General features: G+C 54.6%; 5 protein-coding genes across 5 annotated transcripts; 2 read left to right on the forward strand and 3 right to left on the reverse strand.

Moving 5' to 3' along the window:
• Positions 1 to 432: 432 nt before the first annotated feature.
• On the reverse strand, positions 433 to 1771 carry MRS44_008696 (uncharacterized protein; the record flags this gene model as incomplete). Its single annotated transcript, XM_046269643.2, has 3 exons — positions 433 to 1062; positions 1538 to 1578; positions 1726 to 1771. The coding sequence occupies 3 exons, from the start codon at positions 1769 to 1771 to the stop codon at positions 433 to 435; spliced, it is 717 nt and encodes a 238-aa protein (XP_046132149.1).
• A 6367-nt stretch (positions 1772 to 8138) lies between these two features.
• On the forward strand, positions 8139 to 9914 carry MRS44_008697 (uncharacterized protein; the record flags this gene model as incomplete). Its single annotated transcript, XM_046269646.2, has 1 exon — positions 8139 to 9914. The coding sequence occupies one exon, from the start codon at positions 8139 to 8141 to the stop codon at positions 9912 to 9914; it is 1776 nt and encodes a 591-aa protein (XP_046132152.2).
• A 1472-nt stretch (positions 9915 to 11386) lies between these two features.
• MRS44_008698 (uncharacterized protein) lies at positions 11387 to 13633 on the reverse strand (the record flags this gene model as incomplete). Its single annotated transcript, XM_046269648.2, has 5 exons — positions 11387 to 11944; positions 11998 to 12063; positions 12116 to 12276; positions 12330 to 13411; positions 13467 to 13633. The coding sequence occupies 5 exons, from the start codon at positions 13631 to 13633 to the stop codon at positions 11387 to 11389; spliced, it is 2034 nt and encodes a 677-aa protein (XP_046132153.1).
• Positions 13634 to 15138: 1505 nt separating this feature from the next.
• MRS44_008699 (uncharacterized protein) lies at positions 15139 to 15997 on the forward strand (the record flags this gene model as incomplete). The annotated part of the gene is made up of 3 exons (XM_065621024.1): positions 15139 to 15198; positions 15237 to 15433; positions 15541 to 15997. The coding sequence occupies 3 exons, from the start codon at positions 15139 to 15141 to the stop codon at positions 15995 to 15997; spliced, it is 714 nt and encodes a 237-aa protein (XP_065477096.1).
• A 541-nt stretch (positions 15998 to 16538) lies between these two features.
• MRS44_008700 (uncharacterized protein) lies at positions 16539 to 18601 on the reverse strand (the record flags this gene model as incomplete). Its single annotated transcript, XM_065621025.1, has 4 exons — positions 16539 to 17234; positions 17296 to 18253; positions 18312 to 18393; positions 18469 to 18601. 4 exons carry the CDS (start codon positions 18599 to 18601, stop codon positions 16539 to 16541), a joined length of 1869 nt encoding a protein of 622 aa, XP_065477097.1.
• Between the last annotated feature and the right edge of the window lie 215 nt (positions 18602 to 18816).

Raw genomic sequence — 18816 nt, forward strand, 5'->3', positions numbered from 1 at the left:
GATGGACACGACAACGCGTGGGACCTCAAACGAGCTGCATATGCGCGCGTGCCCAACCAACTCCCCCTCCATAATGGACGAACTCATGGAGTTTCGGGCACACGGCAATGAACTGGCACAAGAGGATCGACTTGATCTGGACGAGGAGGTTATCTACTGAGTCTTGGCGAACGTCTACTGGGTACTGCGATGGGGAAGATGGGTCGATTCTTCGCAGTATGCCGCGTCGCACCACCGATACATGCGACGGCAATGCATGCATGGATAACGGGCACACCAAAATCACCAGTGAGCAAAGATCAGCTGGACGGTGCGGTCTCAGATTTGGGGGACTAGAATGTCTAGCGAGTCACTACTCTTTGCATCTCCGCACCAAGGTGCCACACGATTCGACGATTACCCTTTCCCCACCGGGACCTTTGCAGCTGTCTATCATGCATCCTCCGAATGCTTGAACTCGGAGATGGCGAGCTTGGTCAGAGAGTTGTCTGGCGGCAAGGGCGCGTTGCCGTCACGGATGACGGGCACACTACGGATACCCGCCTCGACGGCAGCTGAGACCTCGTGGATGTTGTCGCTAAGGAAGAGCCACCTACCCAGGTCCTTGTGCTCTGGGTGGCTGGAGATGATCTTCCTGTAGCTGTCAACCTCGGTCTTGGGTCCGGCATTGGTGGTGTCAAAGTAGTCGGCGATGAGAGGCGTCATGTCAGACTTTTCCGAGTTTGTGTGGGAAAAGAGGAGCTTCTGGGCCGGGACAGAGCCAGACGAGTAGATGATGATCTTCTTGCCGTCCTTGACGGCCTGGTTGAAGAAGGGGTCAACATCGGGGAAGAGGGGAGCTACAATGTCACCCGACTTGTAGCCCTGCAGCCAGAGGTATCCCTGGAGGGACTTGAGGTAGGCGATCTTGACGTCGCGTTTCACGAGATCGCGGACGTGGGCCTCGAAGTCGGGGCGCGAGTTGCGATACTCTTCGGGAAAGGCATCGCGGTACTTTGCAAACTCGGGGCTATCCCACTCTTGATCGAGGACCTTGGGGAGAGCTTCGAGGGCGTATGGGAACTAGCGCCAGCACTTGGTCAGTCGGGTTGCTGAGTGACGACACTGGGCAGGAAAAACGTGTGAAAGAGCAGAAGTCGGTGAAGGAGAGACGGGAGAGGCTGGAAAGATTGGGTGTCTGCGGCCAGCAACAACAAGCAATCAAGCAAACAACCTGCATACGTCCGAGACCTGCGCTACTAGCAACTTGGCACAACCTGGTTTGGCAGCCAGGGGGGAGGAGGAGGAGCACCGAGAACTGGGTGTGAGGGCCGGCAGGTGATCGGCCGAGGCCCGGGAGATGAGGAGGTTGGGGAAGGTGTTTTTCCAGTGGGTTCCCGGACGGAGGTCCGGGCCCGGAAGGCGGTAAAGGGGAGTGATGGACGGAGGTACCGTAGGTAGGTGGTGGCACATGGATGGATGGGTAAGGGGAAACAGTTTCCGAGGCGGTAAGGGCGCGAGACACGCAGCAGTAAGACGGGAATACGGGACGACTTACCAGGACGTCCTTGACAAAGGAGATGGGACAGACGGTTCCTTCTGCAAGCGTGTGTTATTAAGCTATTCTGAAGGTGTTGATAAATGAACAACATGAAGAGAAGTACAATTGATGATACTACATCCATAGACCCAGAATAGTCCTCACAGAAACAACTCAATATCAACAAACAACAACTTCACTCTTACCAATATCAAAGACCAGGACGTCGTACTCGGCGAGATTGAGAGTCATGATGAACGGACGGCAAGATACCCGAGGCGGTCAAGAAGATGCTCCGGAAAAAGAAGTGAGATTTGAGGCGGAGCAAGATGAACCGAACCGAGAGACAAAAATATGAAAAACTTTTTTCTTTCGTTTTCCCGTTTCGGCCTTGTTTGAGCCCAAAGAAGAGAATCCCTGTTTCAATGGGAAAAAATGTTTGCTGAGGCCGTGGCAGCTGGTGGTCCTTGTTCCTGGATTCAATGCGGGCCGCTAGTTTCGTTCCGAGCGCGGTCTTTTTTCTGACCTTCTGACTCCTTCTCTGAGTGAAGTATCTTCTCCTGCGTTTAATGAGCTGAATCCAGATTAAGCTTGGTGCAGCAGAAAGGAGTGTCGTTGTGTTGCAGCTGAAGATCGAATCTGGAAATCTAATAGAAGGTGGTAGGATGGCAGCGTTGGATTGGACGGCGCATGCTTCAAGAGGAAAAGCGGTCAAGAGGTTGAAGGTTTCCAAACAAAGATCCATTCAGCCTTGAGCTCTGGCCAATCAACGTGCAGCTTGCTTCCCTTTTCCGTTCTGCTCTGCAGGGTAGGTCAATTCGGAAATCCAAGGAGTCACGTCACCCGGCTCGGAGGACGGAGCGGAGCGGGTGCGGTCAGGACCGGAGGAAATTGGATCTCTTGGGCTCCGTGACAAGTGTCATCATCTACTCGCTTCTCCGTACTCCGGAGAAAGAAAGAGATGACTCCCCTTCCCCTGTGACTGTCGCTAATCCCGTAACAGCCCAATACGAATCCCTGACGACTTTGCCAGAAGCATCCACGGGCGTTACGCCCCCAGGTGGCCAGTTCATGCAGCAGAAGATGAGGAAAAAACAGCTGTTGTCGCCTATTCCCACTTGAGCGTCAAGGACCCTGCAAGCTCCATCGGGTTAACAGTGGAGTTCCTGGGCCTCGTGGTGGAAAGCTGGGCGAGGACGCGCAGGATGCGGCCTGTCGGCACGATGCGAAGGGGATAGGTCATCGGTACTTGACGACCTAGCCTGTGGAAACGCTTGTTTGCGTGGCTGCTGACTATTGATCCCGTGTACACTGTACATGCCCGTCCCCAGCCTCCCCTGGCGCCAGACCTGAAGCTGAGAGGCTTCTGCTTCTCGGTCACCTCACCTTGAGCCTAGAACCAGGTGATGGGTCACATCCCTTGTGTAGCCTGTGTCCCCAATCCCATGACATTGTGCTACCCTGGACAAGAGAGACATGCACTCGCCTTCCCATTGTCAGGCGAATCTGGAAGAATCTGATTGTCAGGAGGTCAATCTGAAGATGGCTTCCCCTTCCATCCCATCCCTTCCCCCCTCAATCTCTCCCCTCCTCCCGCCCTTGCCGAATCTCTGTCTGAAAATGAGTTGATCTCCCATCATACAGTGCGTGATAATTGTAAATATTGTGTTTCCAATATGACGACTGTCACAGACAGCCATGGGGGGGAACCGGAAACGACGGGGGTCAGGGAAGATGAGACACGCAAGCCCAGACCTTAGCAGCAAACAAGAAAAGAAGCAGACAGGGCCAATTCGAACACACGAGACAAGACCATGACGGCATCTAATTTCTCCTGATCAGGGCCCTGACAGAGCGGGAAGCGGGGTCGTAGAGACAAGCCGGGAATGCTGGATTACGAAGCTATACAGTACAGCTGTCGTCCCGCGGAAGCTCTATGCTTCATCATCACAGGACCCCGTTTGTTGGGGCGGGCCCTTCGAGATCTGTCTGCTGCTTGCTGTCCTCTCCACCGCCTGTGGAGACTGGCATGTCGGCATCTCCAAGGACGACAAAGTGATGCATCACGGGCGCGTCCTTCAGAACCGGCCACTCGGGGCAAAGACGTTGCACAATTGCGTGTTGCACGTTGCATTCTCGCTCGGTACTTGGCAAGATTGTACGATCAACGCTTTCCAAGAGGTGGGAGGCACAGGTACAGGTACCTGTGGGATGGATTGTTGTTGTTGTTTATCCCGAATGGAATGGATTGGACGCCAAGCATCTGTATCAGGCCTCCCCTTGGCCTCATGGTTTTTGTGCACATATGTTTACTTGTTACTGCATTCGGAGTCGAGAGATGCCCAAGCTTTGTGCATGGCTGGACAGTATGCGACACGGACCCTTGGACATTGCCCAGTCACAGTCGAGAACTGACGACTCTGTCCACCGTCGTCCACCGTACACAGTCTTCCACGTACGTACAGTACCAGCCTTGGTGCACTGCCTTCTAAGCAGCCTGCACACACCCTTCTATTTCTGGGTATGAGTACGAGAAGAACAGCATGTTGGTCGTAAGCAGCAGCAGCAGACGCGCACCGGCTGCTCGGTACGAGACGACAGCCAACCCCTCGCCAACCTCGAAGCTTCTGGCGGTTGCTGTATGGCACTCGTTCGCCCTCCAAAGTAAACAATGAGTTTCTCCAGCCGCGCTCCACGATCGCTAGCTCTGAGACCAAGAAGGTCTCTGAAGCCAGGGTGGCATGCCCAACTGGAATGCAGGATCCAGGAGTGCATGACCACCCCAGGCACCACCAAAGCCATTCGAGGCCCTGCATGCCCCGCTCGTCGAGCACTTGAGACAGACAGACTGACAGGCACAATTCGCTGATAAGATTAGCAAGACGCCAAAGGTTCAAGCGTTAAAGCGAGTGTCGGGACGAAGGAAGGATCGACAACAATGGCGGCAAAAGCTGGGGGCATTGGAATTGATAGCTCCGACAGGGATGATTTGCTATCGATATCTCGACATCGGGTGGAGAAATGATGGCCAGGAGCCGGTCCAGGAACGAGTTCGAGATCTGCCATTCTGCCATTGTACCATTGTAGCTCAATTGCACAATTGAACCAAGGCTTGGCCGAGTCCTGGTCGGATTGCTGTTGGCTGGCAGCCGTCTGTCACTGTGGCGGGAGCTACCCAAAGCATGAACAAGGTGAAGCCGAATTGTGAATTGTGATTTACTGTGCACAAGGTCTACGCCGTAAACGAGTCCGAGAAATCAGGGTCTTTGTCTGCGCTCTTGTTCGGGATCGCCCAGAAATGGGCTCACTCCTTGTTCACGGGGACAGATCGAGAAGGACCTCAGAAGCAGCACCTCCCAGTTCGTGACCCCGAGTTTGTTGGGGGAAGACGACCCTGGGCTTGAGTACGGGACGGTATTCGCCTCGTTGCCCCAGTAAAACCTGGGGATGGCATCTCTCTGCGTCCGTGAGCCCATTGGTGCCACGCGCACTGCTGCGTCCTCTGGGCAAGCAGCCCATTCAGACCTCGTGCCCGTACACCCTCTCGTCAGCGTCCAGCAGTAGCTCTGTTGCCCAGCCGTGTTGGGATCTGCGCCGGCTGGTACAGGACGGGCTGGTCGCCCAACCACCGAGTCAAGGCCTTGCAGATACCTCCCACACGGGTATCGGGCGGTGAAGCCGCTATCACGGTGCTGCGTCCAGAGAGGTCCAGAAGGTCCTCCCAGTGTCTGAGCCCGCCATGCCCCCAAGCCGACTGTCTCTGTTTCTGCCGCGAAGGTACCGTGCGCGACGGGGGCGCGTACTGTAGGGTCACGCTGACCAACATGTCATTTCCCGTCGAGGACACCTTGGAGCTTCTGGCAGAGGAGCCCGGCAGCTGGACGCCGACAGAAGGTACTCGAACCGTCACCAATTCTCCCCGCTTGGGCCACGTACCCTCCGTGTGACTGATTGTCGCAAGCCGGCACCGGACGCTGATGACTCCCGTTGATGATGAGAATGGACTCCGGGGCCAAGAACTGGAACCCCGACCCGCCGTGCGCCAGCGTGACTGTCCGCACTGAGCCTGAGCCAGAGCCAGAGGGCGCCGTGCCGTCGTCGAGGGCACAGTGTTGAGAGCGATGCAACTTGATTGCCTAGGCTCAGAGGGGCAAGTCGTCACGTCACGTCAGGTCCGTCGCAATCCCATCATAACGCTGCCCGCTCAGTGAGACGGAAGGGTGCATCGTGTTGATAGCGGGTTACGTCGAGGGATCCGAATTGTACTGTACATAACACGAATTGTGCAATACAGTACAGGCATCGCATGCATAACGGTGCTCCGATAACGAATCTCGATCTTCGATTGTCGTCATGTTGTTGATGCTGCTGTCGCAATGATTCCTGACTCTGAGACGATAGGGAACGCCCGTCACTGTATCAGCATCGACGGCCAACGCCAATCCTGGTCCCCCAACTTGTTTCTGGTCTGGTCGCTGCAGTTCTTCATGCCGCCATTCTCTCCCTGGCCGGCCAGGCCCTGCCTTGTCCCGTCGTGGCCATCGTCCCACTGTAGCGCCATCCATCCTCGCTCGCGGTTCGCCCACGACACAAGCCTCCCCCAAGGGAAACCTCTGAGCGTTAGCCTCCCGCTCGCTGGCCGTGGGCTTGCACTAATGGTCGGGTGGCAGGGGAATCAATCAAGGCCGCCTCGAGTGGAGCAATGAGAAAAAGCCAGGGGGGCTTATGCTCGGGGCCGGGGGGTCACAGTGCAGCTCGCTACGTATCGTACCTGCCTTTGCCTTGGTGGTCCTAGTGTTGCCATCTTGTACAGCACGGTGGGTAGGTACGCATACCTGTCCTTGGCCGTCCCTTCTTCGTGCCTGCCTTCCACCTTGGCCGTCCACCTCCGAACCCCGGCCGCCCCGGTACTGCAGCCAGAGCACGAATGCATGTATCCACGCAGGCAAACCAAGGCGGGGAGGTACCTCAGTCGGCAGGTCGCTCATGTCCTGACCCAAGGTGGCTAGTCCCTCAAGGCACGCCCCCCGTTCGCTTCTTCCCTCGCTCCTACTCGCTGTTCCACCTGCCTTGGATGGGTCTTGGGCGTCGCTATTGTCAAGCCTGGCTCGCTCGCTCAGTCACTCACTAATCCCATGGCCCATCCCATCCATCCATGGCCATCCATCCCTCTCCACCTTGTTCCATCACCGCCATTCCCTCTAACTCACTTCTCTTCTCTCGTCTTCTTTCCCCTGCTTTCTTATCATCGTCTCCCTGCCATCTCTCCACCTCTCTTTCCCTTCTTTTGCACGCTTTCCGCATCTTCAAAGGCCTTCTTTCTTCTCGAGCTTGCCACTCTTCTCTCCCTATCTACTCCCATCTCATCTGTCAAACCGTCCATCACCCAATCTCAACGCCCCAACGACTCCGCCTCGCCACCACCTCCGAAGCAAGCAACGCTGCCCAGCTGTGACTCAAGCGACGACAACACCAGCGCCATCAACCAATACATCCAGCTTGGGTCATTATCGAGAAGAAGAAGCGTCCTTGACTTGTGTTGTTTGTCGCTGCTTAGACTTCCAAGTCCTTATTCGCCTAGAGCCGATTGCTCCGTTCCGTTACCTATAGAGTTGCCGTTCACCGAGCCAGCTACTCCTTACCGGCATCTCGACTAGTTCGACGCCGAACCTCGGCCCATCAACGAATCGCTACCTGCAGTCGGACACTTCGCATAGATTCGCTTTGTGCTGCATTGAGTCGTCGAGGACTTGCTCTTCGACTTTGTTAACCGCCCAGCCGCCCCCGACTCCGTAACTCGGCCTACCCGGCCCGCGTGACTCAACCTCCCCGGCTGAGCGATAGCAACTCCGCCCGGGTGAGCTCCGCTCCCCTATATCCCGGTGCCAGCTTGACTGGTCCGACACGTCGACTCATCGGCCACGTCGAATCCGGATCCCCTCTTTTGCTACAACCTCCTCCGCACTCCAGTCAACCTTCATAAACCCTCTGGTCGGCCTCGTCCTCAGCCGTCCTTCCCCAACCCAACTCCTCAACTGTCAGAGTCATTCTTTTTGAAAACAACCAAAAAACGCATCCATGTCATTATAACGAATCTCTTTTTTCTTGTCTTTAACCTTCTTCGGCCGCTTCGGTCTTCGCAACTCGCCGTCACGACCATTCGATAATCATTCCCTTTGTTCAGCCTATCGAATACCCTCCAATGAGCCTCTGATTCCGAAACGACCATCAACCAACTCAAACTACTCAACAATTGCTCACTTTGCTGCCCTTTCCTCGACATTACGACAACCTGTACATTCAACACATACTGCGAAATATCCATCTACTTTTTCTGCATCTGCACTTCCTCAATCAGCTCTAGCCGTTTCTTACAAGAGCTTCAACCTTCAACTATTCCCCGGGAACACACCTACAGAACCGGACATCGACAAATCACAAAAACACATTTGTACGACTACTGCATTTTATTATTTTCACTTCTTTTCAACCCTTTTCCTGTTTAGCCTTTTTTGCTCCCCTTCTTCGCCATGGAATGCCTCAAGGACAAGTTCATTGGCGGTGTCCTCCTCGGTGGACGTTACCAGACAATCTCCCCCTCAACCATGGATCTTTCGGTATGGTCTTCAAGGCCCAGGATCTCGTGACCAACGAGACCGTGGCCATCAAGTGCCTTACCAAGAAGAGTGCCTGCCCGGAAGCTAGCTCCGATTTTGCCATCGACGAGAAGTCGGAGGAATTCGTTTTGCATAGCCGCCTGGGCTCTCACCCCAACATCGTCAACCTGCTCGACTCGTTCGAGACCGAGTCGCACCTCTACTTGGTCCTCGAGTTCTGCGGTCAGGGTGATCTCTACGAGGCTATCCGAAAGGGCCATGGTCCTCTCGAGACAGAGCACGTTCGTCAATTCATGCTTGAGCTTATCGACGCTGTCGAATACATCCACTCCAAGGGTGTCTACCACCGTGACCTCAAGCCTGAGAACATCTTCCTCAGCCAGGATGGTGCTATGAAGCTCGGTGATTTCGGTCTGGCAACTACCGAGAAGTGGTCTTACGAGATGACTGTTGGCAGCGATCGCTACATGGCTCCCGAGCAGTTCGATTCGGCCGGTGCCGGTTACTCGCCTGCCGAGGCGGACATCTGGGCCATTGGCATCTGCCTTCTCAACATCCTCTTCTCCCGCAACCCCTTCACCACCCCCACCGAGGCCGACCCTCTTTTCCTCGACTACTCGCGAGATAAGCAGTCTCTGTTTGATGTGTTCCCCTCCATGTCCCAGGACACATACGAGGTTCTCGTGCAGTGCATGAACCTCGACCCCAAGCGACGCTCGATGGAGGGAGCTCGCGATGCCCTTCTCCGGGTTGTTAGCTTCACCACTGAGGATGAGGATGCCGACGACTACTGCGGCGCCGAGACCGCCACTCTTGCCACCGCCAACCGTGAGCCCCTTCGCACTCCCTCGATCCAGTCTCCCCAGGTCGAGACGGGTGCCTTCCCCTGGGCCAAGGCCCTTCACGGAACCGGCCGGCAACTCAGTGTCATTCCCGACGACGAGAGCTATACCGAAGAGCTCTTCCCCAAGTCGGAGGCGACTACCGCTGACTGGTGCTCTGCTAACATGCAGACTCCCATGTCATCTGTTCTCGACTCTCACATGGGTGTCTCGATGAAGTCGTTTGCCATCAAGCCCAATGCTCGATTCAACAGGGTTTCCCCCACCGCCGGCTCCCTCCCCATCACCATGGCCAAGCCTGCGCCAGCCATGTCGATGGTGTTTGGAGGACGCCAGGAAGCCGTGTCCAAGAGCTGGAGTGACATGTGGGATGAGGACGAGGAAGAGGAGGAACGTGAGCAGCAGATGCAGATGCTGCAGGAGCTCAATGCCCGGACGTGGAGCCAGGAGAGCAAGGAGGAGATCAAGAAGGAGGCCGAGATGGCCTACAAGGTGGAACAGGAACCCGAGCCGGTGTCGCATGCGCACGACATCAAGGGAGACATCGACGACGACCTGGTTGCCGACGGCTTCTTCTTCCAGGAAGCCCCGGCTCCCAAGCCCCAACATCATGTCACCATCACGCCTCGCTACTCGCCGCCGCTCAAGAAGAGTCCTCTGGACAAGTGGGCGGCGCTTGGCGAGCGGCGCCGGGGTCAGGTTGCCGCTTTGGATTCGATTAAGTCGGTGGACTTTGTTAAGCCCCGACGACACAATATTGGTTTTGGATACAAGTCTTATGAAGCGGGAGTTTGGGATCATTCTAATTATCACCACAAATTTGGGACCGCGAAAGAACGGGTCAAGGAATGTCCCTGGAACAAGGGCAGAGATTGGAACTGGCGTCGGGATAGACGCAACGATCTCGGAGACGTTGAGTGGGTTGGAGGCTGGTAAAGGAGATTGATTCTCTTTGGCAGCCTTCAATCGTAGTTTGGCCGTCTGATGTCCCTGGCGCGATACTCGAAGATATTTCGGGCGTTGCTTGGATGGAGATGAGAGCCTGACTCGCTTTCTGAGTATCAGATATTCTAGAAATAATGTGAATACCAGAAGTACCCACTCAAACAAGACTTTCCTCAATGCCTGTGATGTCTACTCTACTCCTTCTAACTCTAATGCCTAATAAATGGCTCAATTCTTTGAATTGAGGTCATTCCGAGCTTACCTTGTACCCCTCAGTGATGGACATGAATTGCTCTGTTCTCAGTATGGTGTGCTAGCTAACTAACTTAGATACTGTAGACCGCGGTATGTTTGCCGATAACGAAGCTACGCGAGTCACGAAAAAGATGATACGCCAGAAGATTAAGAGGGTTACCTAACTACTCTTGAGCATTATGAATAAGTTTATGGATGATATTATAAAGTAATCTAATACTTTAGATTATCATTATTTTACTCTATTGACTATCTTAGGGGAGAATCATCCTCGTGTCTCTTTTTTCCTTGACCCGGGTGGAAGACAACGATTCTCGGCGAAGACGACAAAGTGTGGAACGATGGATTCCCCATTCTCCAGCATCGCAGACAGGGATTACAATATGCACACTCTCTCTTCAAGGCTAAGCTCGAATAGCTCGCGTGCTTGACTACGGCAGTTGAAGGGTTTCGTTCAAAGTGGAGGAGAACCCCATCTTGATGTCGATGGCCGTCAAAGGTGGCCCGATCGAACGGTTTCCTCGGAACTTGCTTTTTTTTCTTCTTGCCGTTTGCTCTCCCGAGAGGTGGATGTAAGGATGGCGTGGTTTTCGGGGCTGGGCGGATGTCATGAGGATTTCATGTTGGGGAGATCAGCGGGCGGGGAAGAAGACGGTGGAAGCTCTGGATAGTTTGGTTATGATTTGATTTGTTCGATTGGTATTCTGCCAATCCTTGTCAAGTTGCAAGTTTCTGTACATTGGTTTCAAAAGTATCTCTACCCTCATCTTTTCATACACGGAGAAGCACTCTCTTATGACAGTGTTTATCAAGAGATACTACTGTCACAGTTTTCGATACGACTGAATCCCCTTGATCCAAAGCAGCTGCTGCACGGCTTCGTCATGTCAACGGACAAAGACGGGATGGGAAACGAAGCTACTTCAGTATCGGACACTGTGGTTGCGTCATGCAATGCAGGCTGATGTAGGTGTGCGAGGTAAATAGGCTCAGCCATGCAAGTAACAAGGTGATTGTGAGTACAGTATTTGCCAAGTGTTATTGGTATCAATGTTTGGTCAAGTGGCAGAAGCTACATGCCAAGCATGTATATCCTCTGTATATGGGTCTTTGGTATCGATAAAAATGTCCACCTCTCAGCTAAAACCAAGTTTTCATCAAGAACGTTGCCGCCAAGATGATACAAAAAGAACATGGACTTTAAACATCTAATCAGCGCCAATGAGATGCTTGGGCAAAAAGGTCCAGATGGTTCCAAGAACACCCAGTATGGAAAAGACAACCAGCAGCACACCAGAGATGACCTTTTCCCGTGCTGACACGTCGTCCCAGAACAGTTTGAGGTGGAACGAGATGGGGAGGATGATGGAGATGAGGGTGCACAGTGCAGCGCCGAGGAAGGCGCACACAGAGTCAAAGGCCGGGAATACGATGGAGATGAAGAGCAGGAGGAGGACGACAAAGACGCGCACGAGACCTCGGATGCTCTGGGTGACGAAGGGTGAGGTTCGGGAAGACTGGCTGTGCTCATGGTGATGATGGTGATGGTGTTCGTGGACACCGCAGAGGACATCCATTGTCGTGATGATGGGTCGGGCGTTGAGGGGGATCTTGGTCAGAGGGATGATGGCGATGAAGATGCACATGACGATGTCCATGCCCTCGGGGTATCCTGCTGTCTTGAGGATGTTGGATGTGATGGCGTCTTTGATGCCATCGCCAAACATGAGCAGGCCGATGACGGCCAGGCAAGTATCCAAGACGTACTGGGTACAGTTAGAAAAGGGGTAAGATGTGAGAGACTTTGCTGATAACTCACAGAGAATGAAAACGTCACGTTGACGGCCTTGCCCCATTTATAGGGGTGACGCATATCTCGATAGATCTATACCATCCAGTCAGCCTTGAAACTCAACAACAAGCGCAAACAACCATACCGATGGAAAGACCGAGTGGGCACCCCAAGGGCTAGCCAAGAGACCGTACGCAAGAGGCAGCGCAAGCCAGTTCTCGGGGAGCAGATACGTCGTGGCCGGTTCCCGCAGAGAACCCGGATAGTTGGGCTTGTAGAGACCATCGATGATGACGATCATGACAACTATTGGAGATGAGTAAGAGACCACAGTAAGCACGGAGGATGGCAATACGCACTGCAGAATGTTGACATGATGCCTACGATGCTAGTGTAGCTCAGGAGGCGCAGCGGCAACGCATTGAGGACCAATACCAAACCAGCCGCAATAACCTTCCATGTATTAACGGTAGCTAAACCTGGAAGCAACAGGTCTAGCGAGTCGGCAAAGAGAATCACGAGGGCGACGCATGCTCCGATCAGCTCCAGAGTGAAGAGCGCAGAGACGACAACTCGGGCGCGGGGGCCAAACGAGACATAGGCAAGGTCTGAGTAGGTGATGAGCGTAGCATCGTAGTTCATGCACTTGGCCAGCAGCTTGCCGGTATGCGAAGTGACAGCCGCCGTCAGTGTGAGGATAATCAGGCCGGGAATCCATCCCGATATCTGGAGGGCCAGGGGGAGACTGAGAAGGCCCACGCCGATGAGGGCATTGATCGAGTTGAAGACGGACTGCGGGAGAGTGCTCTGACCCTCGACGGCGAGCACAACCTTGTCACCCTGCTTAACCTCCTTGATGAGAATCGGCTGGTGCTCACCATGCGCAGCATCTTCAACTGGTTCTTCATCCGCGACCCCCCATCCGCTGCCTTCGCTAAAAGATATACGGTGGCGCATGGTACCGTCTACAGCGCCGTACGGCGAGGTGCTCCGGAACGAACCATAGCTGCCAACAATATCTGGGGCCGCGAGATGAGGGGGAACGGCAAAGATGCTGGATCGGCTGGAGAAGGACCCAACATGCAAAGCACCAGCAGCCTCGACATCGAGCAGCGGCTTACTCTCCCCATCGTTCAATGCGCCCCGAATAAGCCTGGGCGACGACCCGAGACTCGAGCTGGGCTCACCATTGGGCTGCGCCGACGACGAGGCTTCCAGGTGCTGGCGCAAGAGTCCTGTTTGCGACTGTGATGTACCCTCGACATGGCTCCGTCCGTATTGGATATTCTCCCCGTCTTGGTCTCCGGCAAGGACGAAGCTCGGTCGGCGAGGAATGACCTCGGGGAATCCTGCGGCTCGCTGCCAGCTCCTAGCGAAAGATCGGAAGCTGTTGACACCGCCAATGTCTGCTATCGCGGCGAGGTGGTTGGTGACCGAGGACCTAGACAAGTTTAGCTGTCATGGGTTATAATTCAAGGTGGTATTGGCTGTCATACCGTCGTCGCGCCATGAACCCTCTGTCATGATCATGCTCGCTTGTATCGTCATCGCCGTCGTCGTCGACAGCTTGTTCCCGCGCAAGGACGCTCGACGTCACACTGCCTGTAGGCGAAGGTCTACCATCGTATTCGTCCCAGCTGGTTGGGTTCCGCGCTGGAGCCATTGGATCTGAATGTGTATCGTCTCGTCTTGTCTTCCTCGCGTCTTTTCGTCTGTCTCGTCTATTTCCTTCGCCCAAGTCCCTCGCAAGATTTTTTCTTCACACTCGTCCTTGTCTGCCAAGTCTGTCACTCGCTCGCACAGACAAAGCGCCGAGGTGGCAAAAGGTAAAGAGAAAAAAAACCTGACGGGTTGGAGGGGGGTGCGACGAGGGTAGCGATGCAACGGCGGACAGGGGATTACAGACAGCGTCAGACCGTGCAGTTTGAGGGCAAATTAAAGACAATGAGATGTAGAAGAAAGAGTGAGAGAGAGGTAGAAGCGCAGGACAGCATCGGCACAAGGACAAAACAGACAAGTCGGGTTTGGCGCCAACACACCTGACCTGACCCGACTCAAGTGAATGAAGCAAGCAGGGACATGACGCTTATCGCAGCCAAGAATGGCTCGAGAACGCCCGCGACCAGTGCACGCGATAGCCGTAGCCGTATGCCCCTAGGGACCAGCAGGGATCGTCGATGCCGATACACACCTGCCCAAGCCAGTATGGTCATTGGTAACGCTCCATGTCGGCTGTACCGTCTGCAGCACCATCAGCACTGCAATCATGGAACCAAACCAGATCCCCACGCGAGGCACCAGACACCAGACGGGCGCTACGGTAACTGGCTAGTCCGTTCTCGTAGTGGTAGGGCCGTTGCTTTGGTGGTGTCCCGTCCTCTCAAACAACAGCCGTGGCTGCCATGGCAGTCCAACCGTCCGAGACAGCAGACACGAGCAAGCATGAGTTGACGTCTTTGTTACTCCGGAACGCAAGGCAAGACAGACAGCGTCTATCGTGACATTTGAGCGACTCGCATGCCCCCCTTGCTGCAGCTGTCTTGTCTTGTCCCGCCCCAATCTCCACTCCACTGCTAAAGTCACCCTTGCCCGCAGACGGGCTCGCGAGACTCCATCGGCCAGGCCTTGATTTTTTTGCTATGGGGCGGTGGAGAAAAAAAGGTGTTCACGAGACCAAACTTGATTGAGAGGGGGGAGAATGTGTATGTGTATGTGGTGCAACGAGAGATGATGCAGAGGGAGAGAATGATACAGGTCAAAGGGAATTACTTCTGTACCTAGGTACCTACTTGCTGAGGTAAGCTGTTCCTGATCTCTTCTGCTAGCACTTGATTACCTTACCCACGAACCGCTGCCGTTACTTAATGGCACGATATAATTAGGTAGACAGCTTGACTAACTCTCGGTCTATTGTTATCATGTGTTATCATCCAATCTCACATCTTGCAAACTAGCAAAGTAACTATTCTCCGCTCAAACCCGCCCGTTGACCTGCATTGTACATCACCCATCCTTATCTTATCGCTCCACCAAGGAAAAGTCCACTGCACGTCACATCTTCAACACCAAACCTATCAACCTCGAGCTCGTCAGATCCAGCGCGTCCTAGCCATCATATCCACTCAATTGATCTAGGCCTTTACATCTATCTAAGATGACACATCCATCATGACGAGTCCACATCCAAGCGCCGCCCTTCTCTCCACCACAAACGAGTCCCTCGCGCCAGTCCTCCCCATCCTCAACGCCTTTGCCCACCGCCATAGGAATCAGCACCACTCCTCCCACTGGTGGTCTTCCTTTCTCTCGTCCGTCGCGCTGCGCGAAATCTCTCGACCGACCTCACATCTCGTCCCCGGCCGATCAAGAACAAGAACAAGCCTGGAAATGTCGAGGGCGACAACCATCCAGCTCTGGCGCGCGCAAAGTGGATGATTCGCCATGTAGTCCCCCGCACATACATGTAAGTCCATACTATCCTATCCGTTAGCCCAGCCATATACTACGCGCCTGACCGCAGTAATCGCATTGTGCGCATTCCATGTAACTAACTACCCGTTTCTTCAACAGCGCCTTCTCCCAGCTCGCCGCCGACAACCAACATGCCCCCCTCGGCCTCCTCCTCCTCTCCATCTTGGCTCGCATCAACCGTATCCTCTCCGACCTCGTGCCCGCCGATCAAAACACAATACCTGCAGCTTCAGCCTCAGCAAAGCCAACTGCCACCGGCTCAATCCTCTCCTCCAATTCCCAAACTTCAACCCCTGCCGAGACGGATAGCCCAGATATAGACATGGGCATTACCATTTCGCGTAACGAAGTGCTACCCATTCGAAAAACGACTACGTCACAACCGGAAACTAAATCAGACGCCCACCTAACAGAGCCTCCTTCCAAGGAGCGCAAGCTCAAGAGTCTAACAAAAGACACCAAGAAGAGCTCGTCAAAAGATCCAGCCAAGGACAAACCCAAGAAAAAGAAGAAAAAGGGTGGCGATGCACTCTCAAGTCTCTTCGGCTCACTATGATATCTTGCTTCAGCCAAATACAACTTCAGTCGCATACCCCACCATCCATATATCAGTCACATCTCACAAAATACACTTCAGACATGCGCCTTCAGAGTAGAAAAAAAAGTATCATTCATTATAAACACAAGACGCACAAGTAGAAAAGCATCGAACCGGCGAATATCCATACAAGGCCTCCACTCCCTCCCTTCTTTCTTTCTTTCGTTCCGCCCAGTGCAAAGAGAGGTGTGATTGATCCTCATTTCCTCCAGTCCTATTGCGCCTCTTTCGCAAGATCCTCCCTCGCGCCGTTGGGCTGAACGTGCGCATCGTCTTTGCCGTGTCCAAGTCCCAAGAAACAAGAATAGTCGTCGCCCACTCCCGTCACAAGCTCCCCTTGGCCGCTTCCCGTCAATAAAGGCTCCCGAAAACATCTTCCCAGTACATCTGCTCCCTAACTTGCATTTCTTTTTTCGTAGTCCTCCTGTATCGCTTTTCGTAACCATGATATTGCCTCCCCCTCGGCATCTACGCAAAGAGCCGCCAAGTGGGTGGTTGGTTAAGCGTACGGACGATACGACCAAATGCGAGCCTTCATGTCGCCAGATCCTGTGGCAAAGTAACCACCCTGGGGGCTCGGCGCAACCGAGATGACAGAGTTCTTGTGTCCCTGCAGCATGAGTTGCGTTGTGCCCGTCCGGGGATCCCAGAACTGCACGCCGCGATCCTTGGATCCGGACAGCACCCAGTTCGAGTCAGGGGTGAGCGCAACCGAGAGAACAAAGTCACGGTGGCCCTCAAACGTCTTGACGCACTTGCCGCCCTTAGGGCCAGGCTGGTTTCCTTGACGAGGGGCGCTGAGCTCCCACATCTTGATAGTCCGGTCAAGACTGCCAGAGACGAGGTCCTTGCCGTTGGGCGAGAAAGCGACCGAGTACACACTGTCCTTGTGGCCGTCAGGTCCTTCGAGACGCTCAACGAGGAAGCCCGAGTGAATGTCCCAGACACGCACGCTCTTATCGAGGGAGCCTGCGGCAACAAACTGAGTGTCAGGAGAGATGGCAACAGTAGTAACGCCGTCCTCTATCGTGAGAGTGAGTGTGTTGCTGCCCTGCTCAATATCCCACAGGCGAACGGTCCTGTCACCACTACCCGAGGCGATCGTTCGTCCGTCGCGAGCGAAGTCTAGCGAATAAATATCCTGCTCGTGGCCAGAGAAGTGGTTGCGAATCGTTCGGGTTTGGATGTCCCAGACCTTTGTAGTAAGTTAGTGTTTGCTCTAGTAGTATGGAGGTGAGTATTGATAGAGTACTTACGCGAATAAGCTTGTCTTCTGCGCCAGTAGCGAGGTAACGACCGTCAGGACTGAAGCAGACACTTCGGATGTAGAGATCGGCGCTCATGTCGGAAGCATTGTGGTCCTCAAGAACACAAACCTTCTCACCAGTCTGCACGTCAAAGATCTGGGCAGATCGGTTGCAGCCAGTCGCAACATACTTTCCATCGTGACTGAACCTCACACAGCAAACCACACTTTCGTGGTTGAGAGAGTGGACAAGGTCGACATCGAGAACGCGCTGCACTTGAGGGTTGAAGATGGCATACCAGTCCTGGCCCGTCTTCTTGTTGTGGGGAGCCACAGCATCAACTTCGAGATCGCCCAGAGCGTTTCCCACGGGAGGAGCGCGAGGGCCCCCCATGCGAGCGTGGTCGGGAGTCGGGTGGCTAACCTGAGGCGACGCCGCGTTTCCGGGATACGGGACTGGAGTGTTAATCTGAGGAGTCGCGGGTCCGACGGCATTAGGAGGTCGGCCGATACCTCGTCGGCCGGGGCCAGGAGAGGCAGTGCTCTGAGGAGGCTGAGGAGCCATACCGTTGGAGACTGGGCCTGGAGGGTAGCTCTGAGAGTAAGGAGCCTGCTGGGCACTGGGATGAGGGGGAGGGACAGGAAGGCCAGGGGGGCCCTGACCCATCTGGTGCTGAGGTCCCATCTGCTGCTCCTGAGGAGGGGCATGGCCCTGCTGCGATGGTTGCTGCTGTTGTCCGCCCTGTGGCTGCTGCTGCTGGCCTTGCTGCTGACCCTGCTGAGGAGGTGCAAGACCAGCCTGGCTGCCACCAGCCATTATGCCACTGAAGAGACCATTGCCGGGGGCGATAGATGGAGGCTGCTGGGAGGGTGCAGCGTGCTGCGGAGGTCCGGGGAGGCCGGGCTGAGGGGCACCTTTTCTGGCCGCCTCGAGCTGGTGTCGGAGCATGCTAATCTCCTCCTCATACCTATAGGTCGAGAGGTTAATGCGCTGTCAAACTTTTCAGCTCGCGCAACACAACTCACTTTTGCTTGAGGGTCATATGAGTCTGCTCCATCTGGTAAACCTTCTCTCGCACGAGCTGCATCTCGCTGACTTGCGCTGCGACTGTTTAAACGAGTCAGCGACGTCCAAGGAAAAAAGTGCGCTGCCGCTGTGACATTGCTAGACAATTAGACATACTCTGGTGCTCAAAGCCCTCGGTCTGGCGCGACTGGTTCTCAAACTCCTGCCTAATCTCGTTGAGCAAGTCATTGAGACGATTCGAGCTCCCTGGGGGGGCTGCCCCCATTCCCCGATGCTGGTACATCGACATTGCGCAAGGCGGGTCTCAGCGACGAGTTCGGTAACGACGCTTGCCGCGAGGCCGAGATGGACCAAAAACGCGATGGGAGATCGGGACGGACGAGAAGCGGATCGTAGTCGATGTCTTTTCGCGTGCGGCGCGAATTATCGAGTTTTGGCGCGCGCCGTTGGACGTAGAGGACAGCGCGAGGCTGGGTGCCAAGGTGGTTTTGATGACCACGACAA

The sequence above is a fragment of the Fusarium solani genome, assembly GCF_023522795.1.
Source record: "Fusarium solani strain SB1 chromosome Unknown bctg00000005, whole genome shotgun sequence".
In the NCBI taxonomy this organism is placed as follows: Eukaryota; Fungi; Ascomycota; class Sordariomycetes; order Hypocreales; family Nectriaceae; genus Fusarium; species Fusarium solani.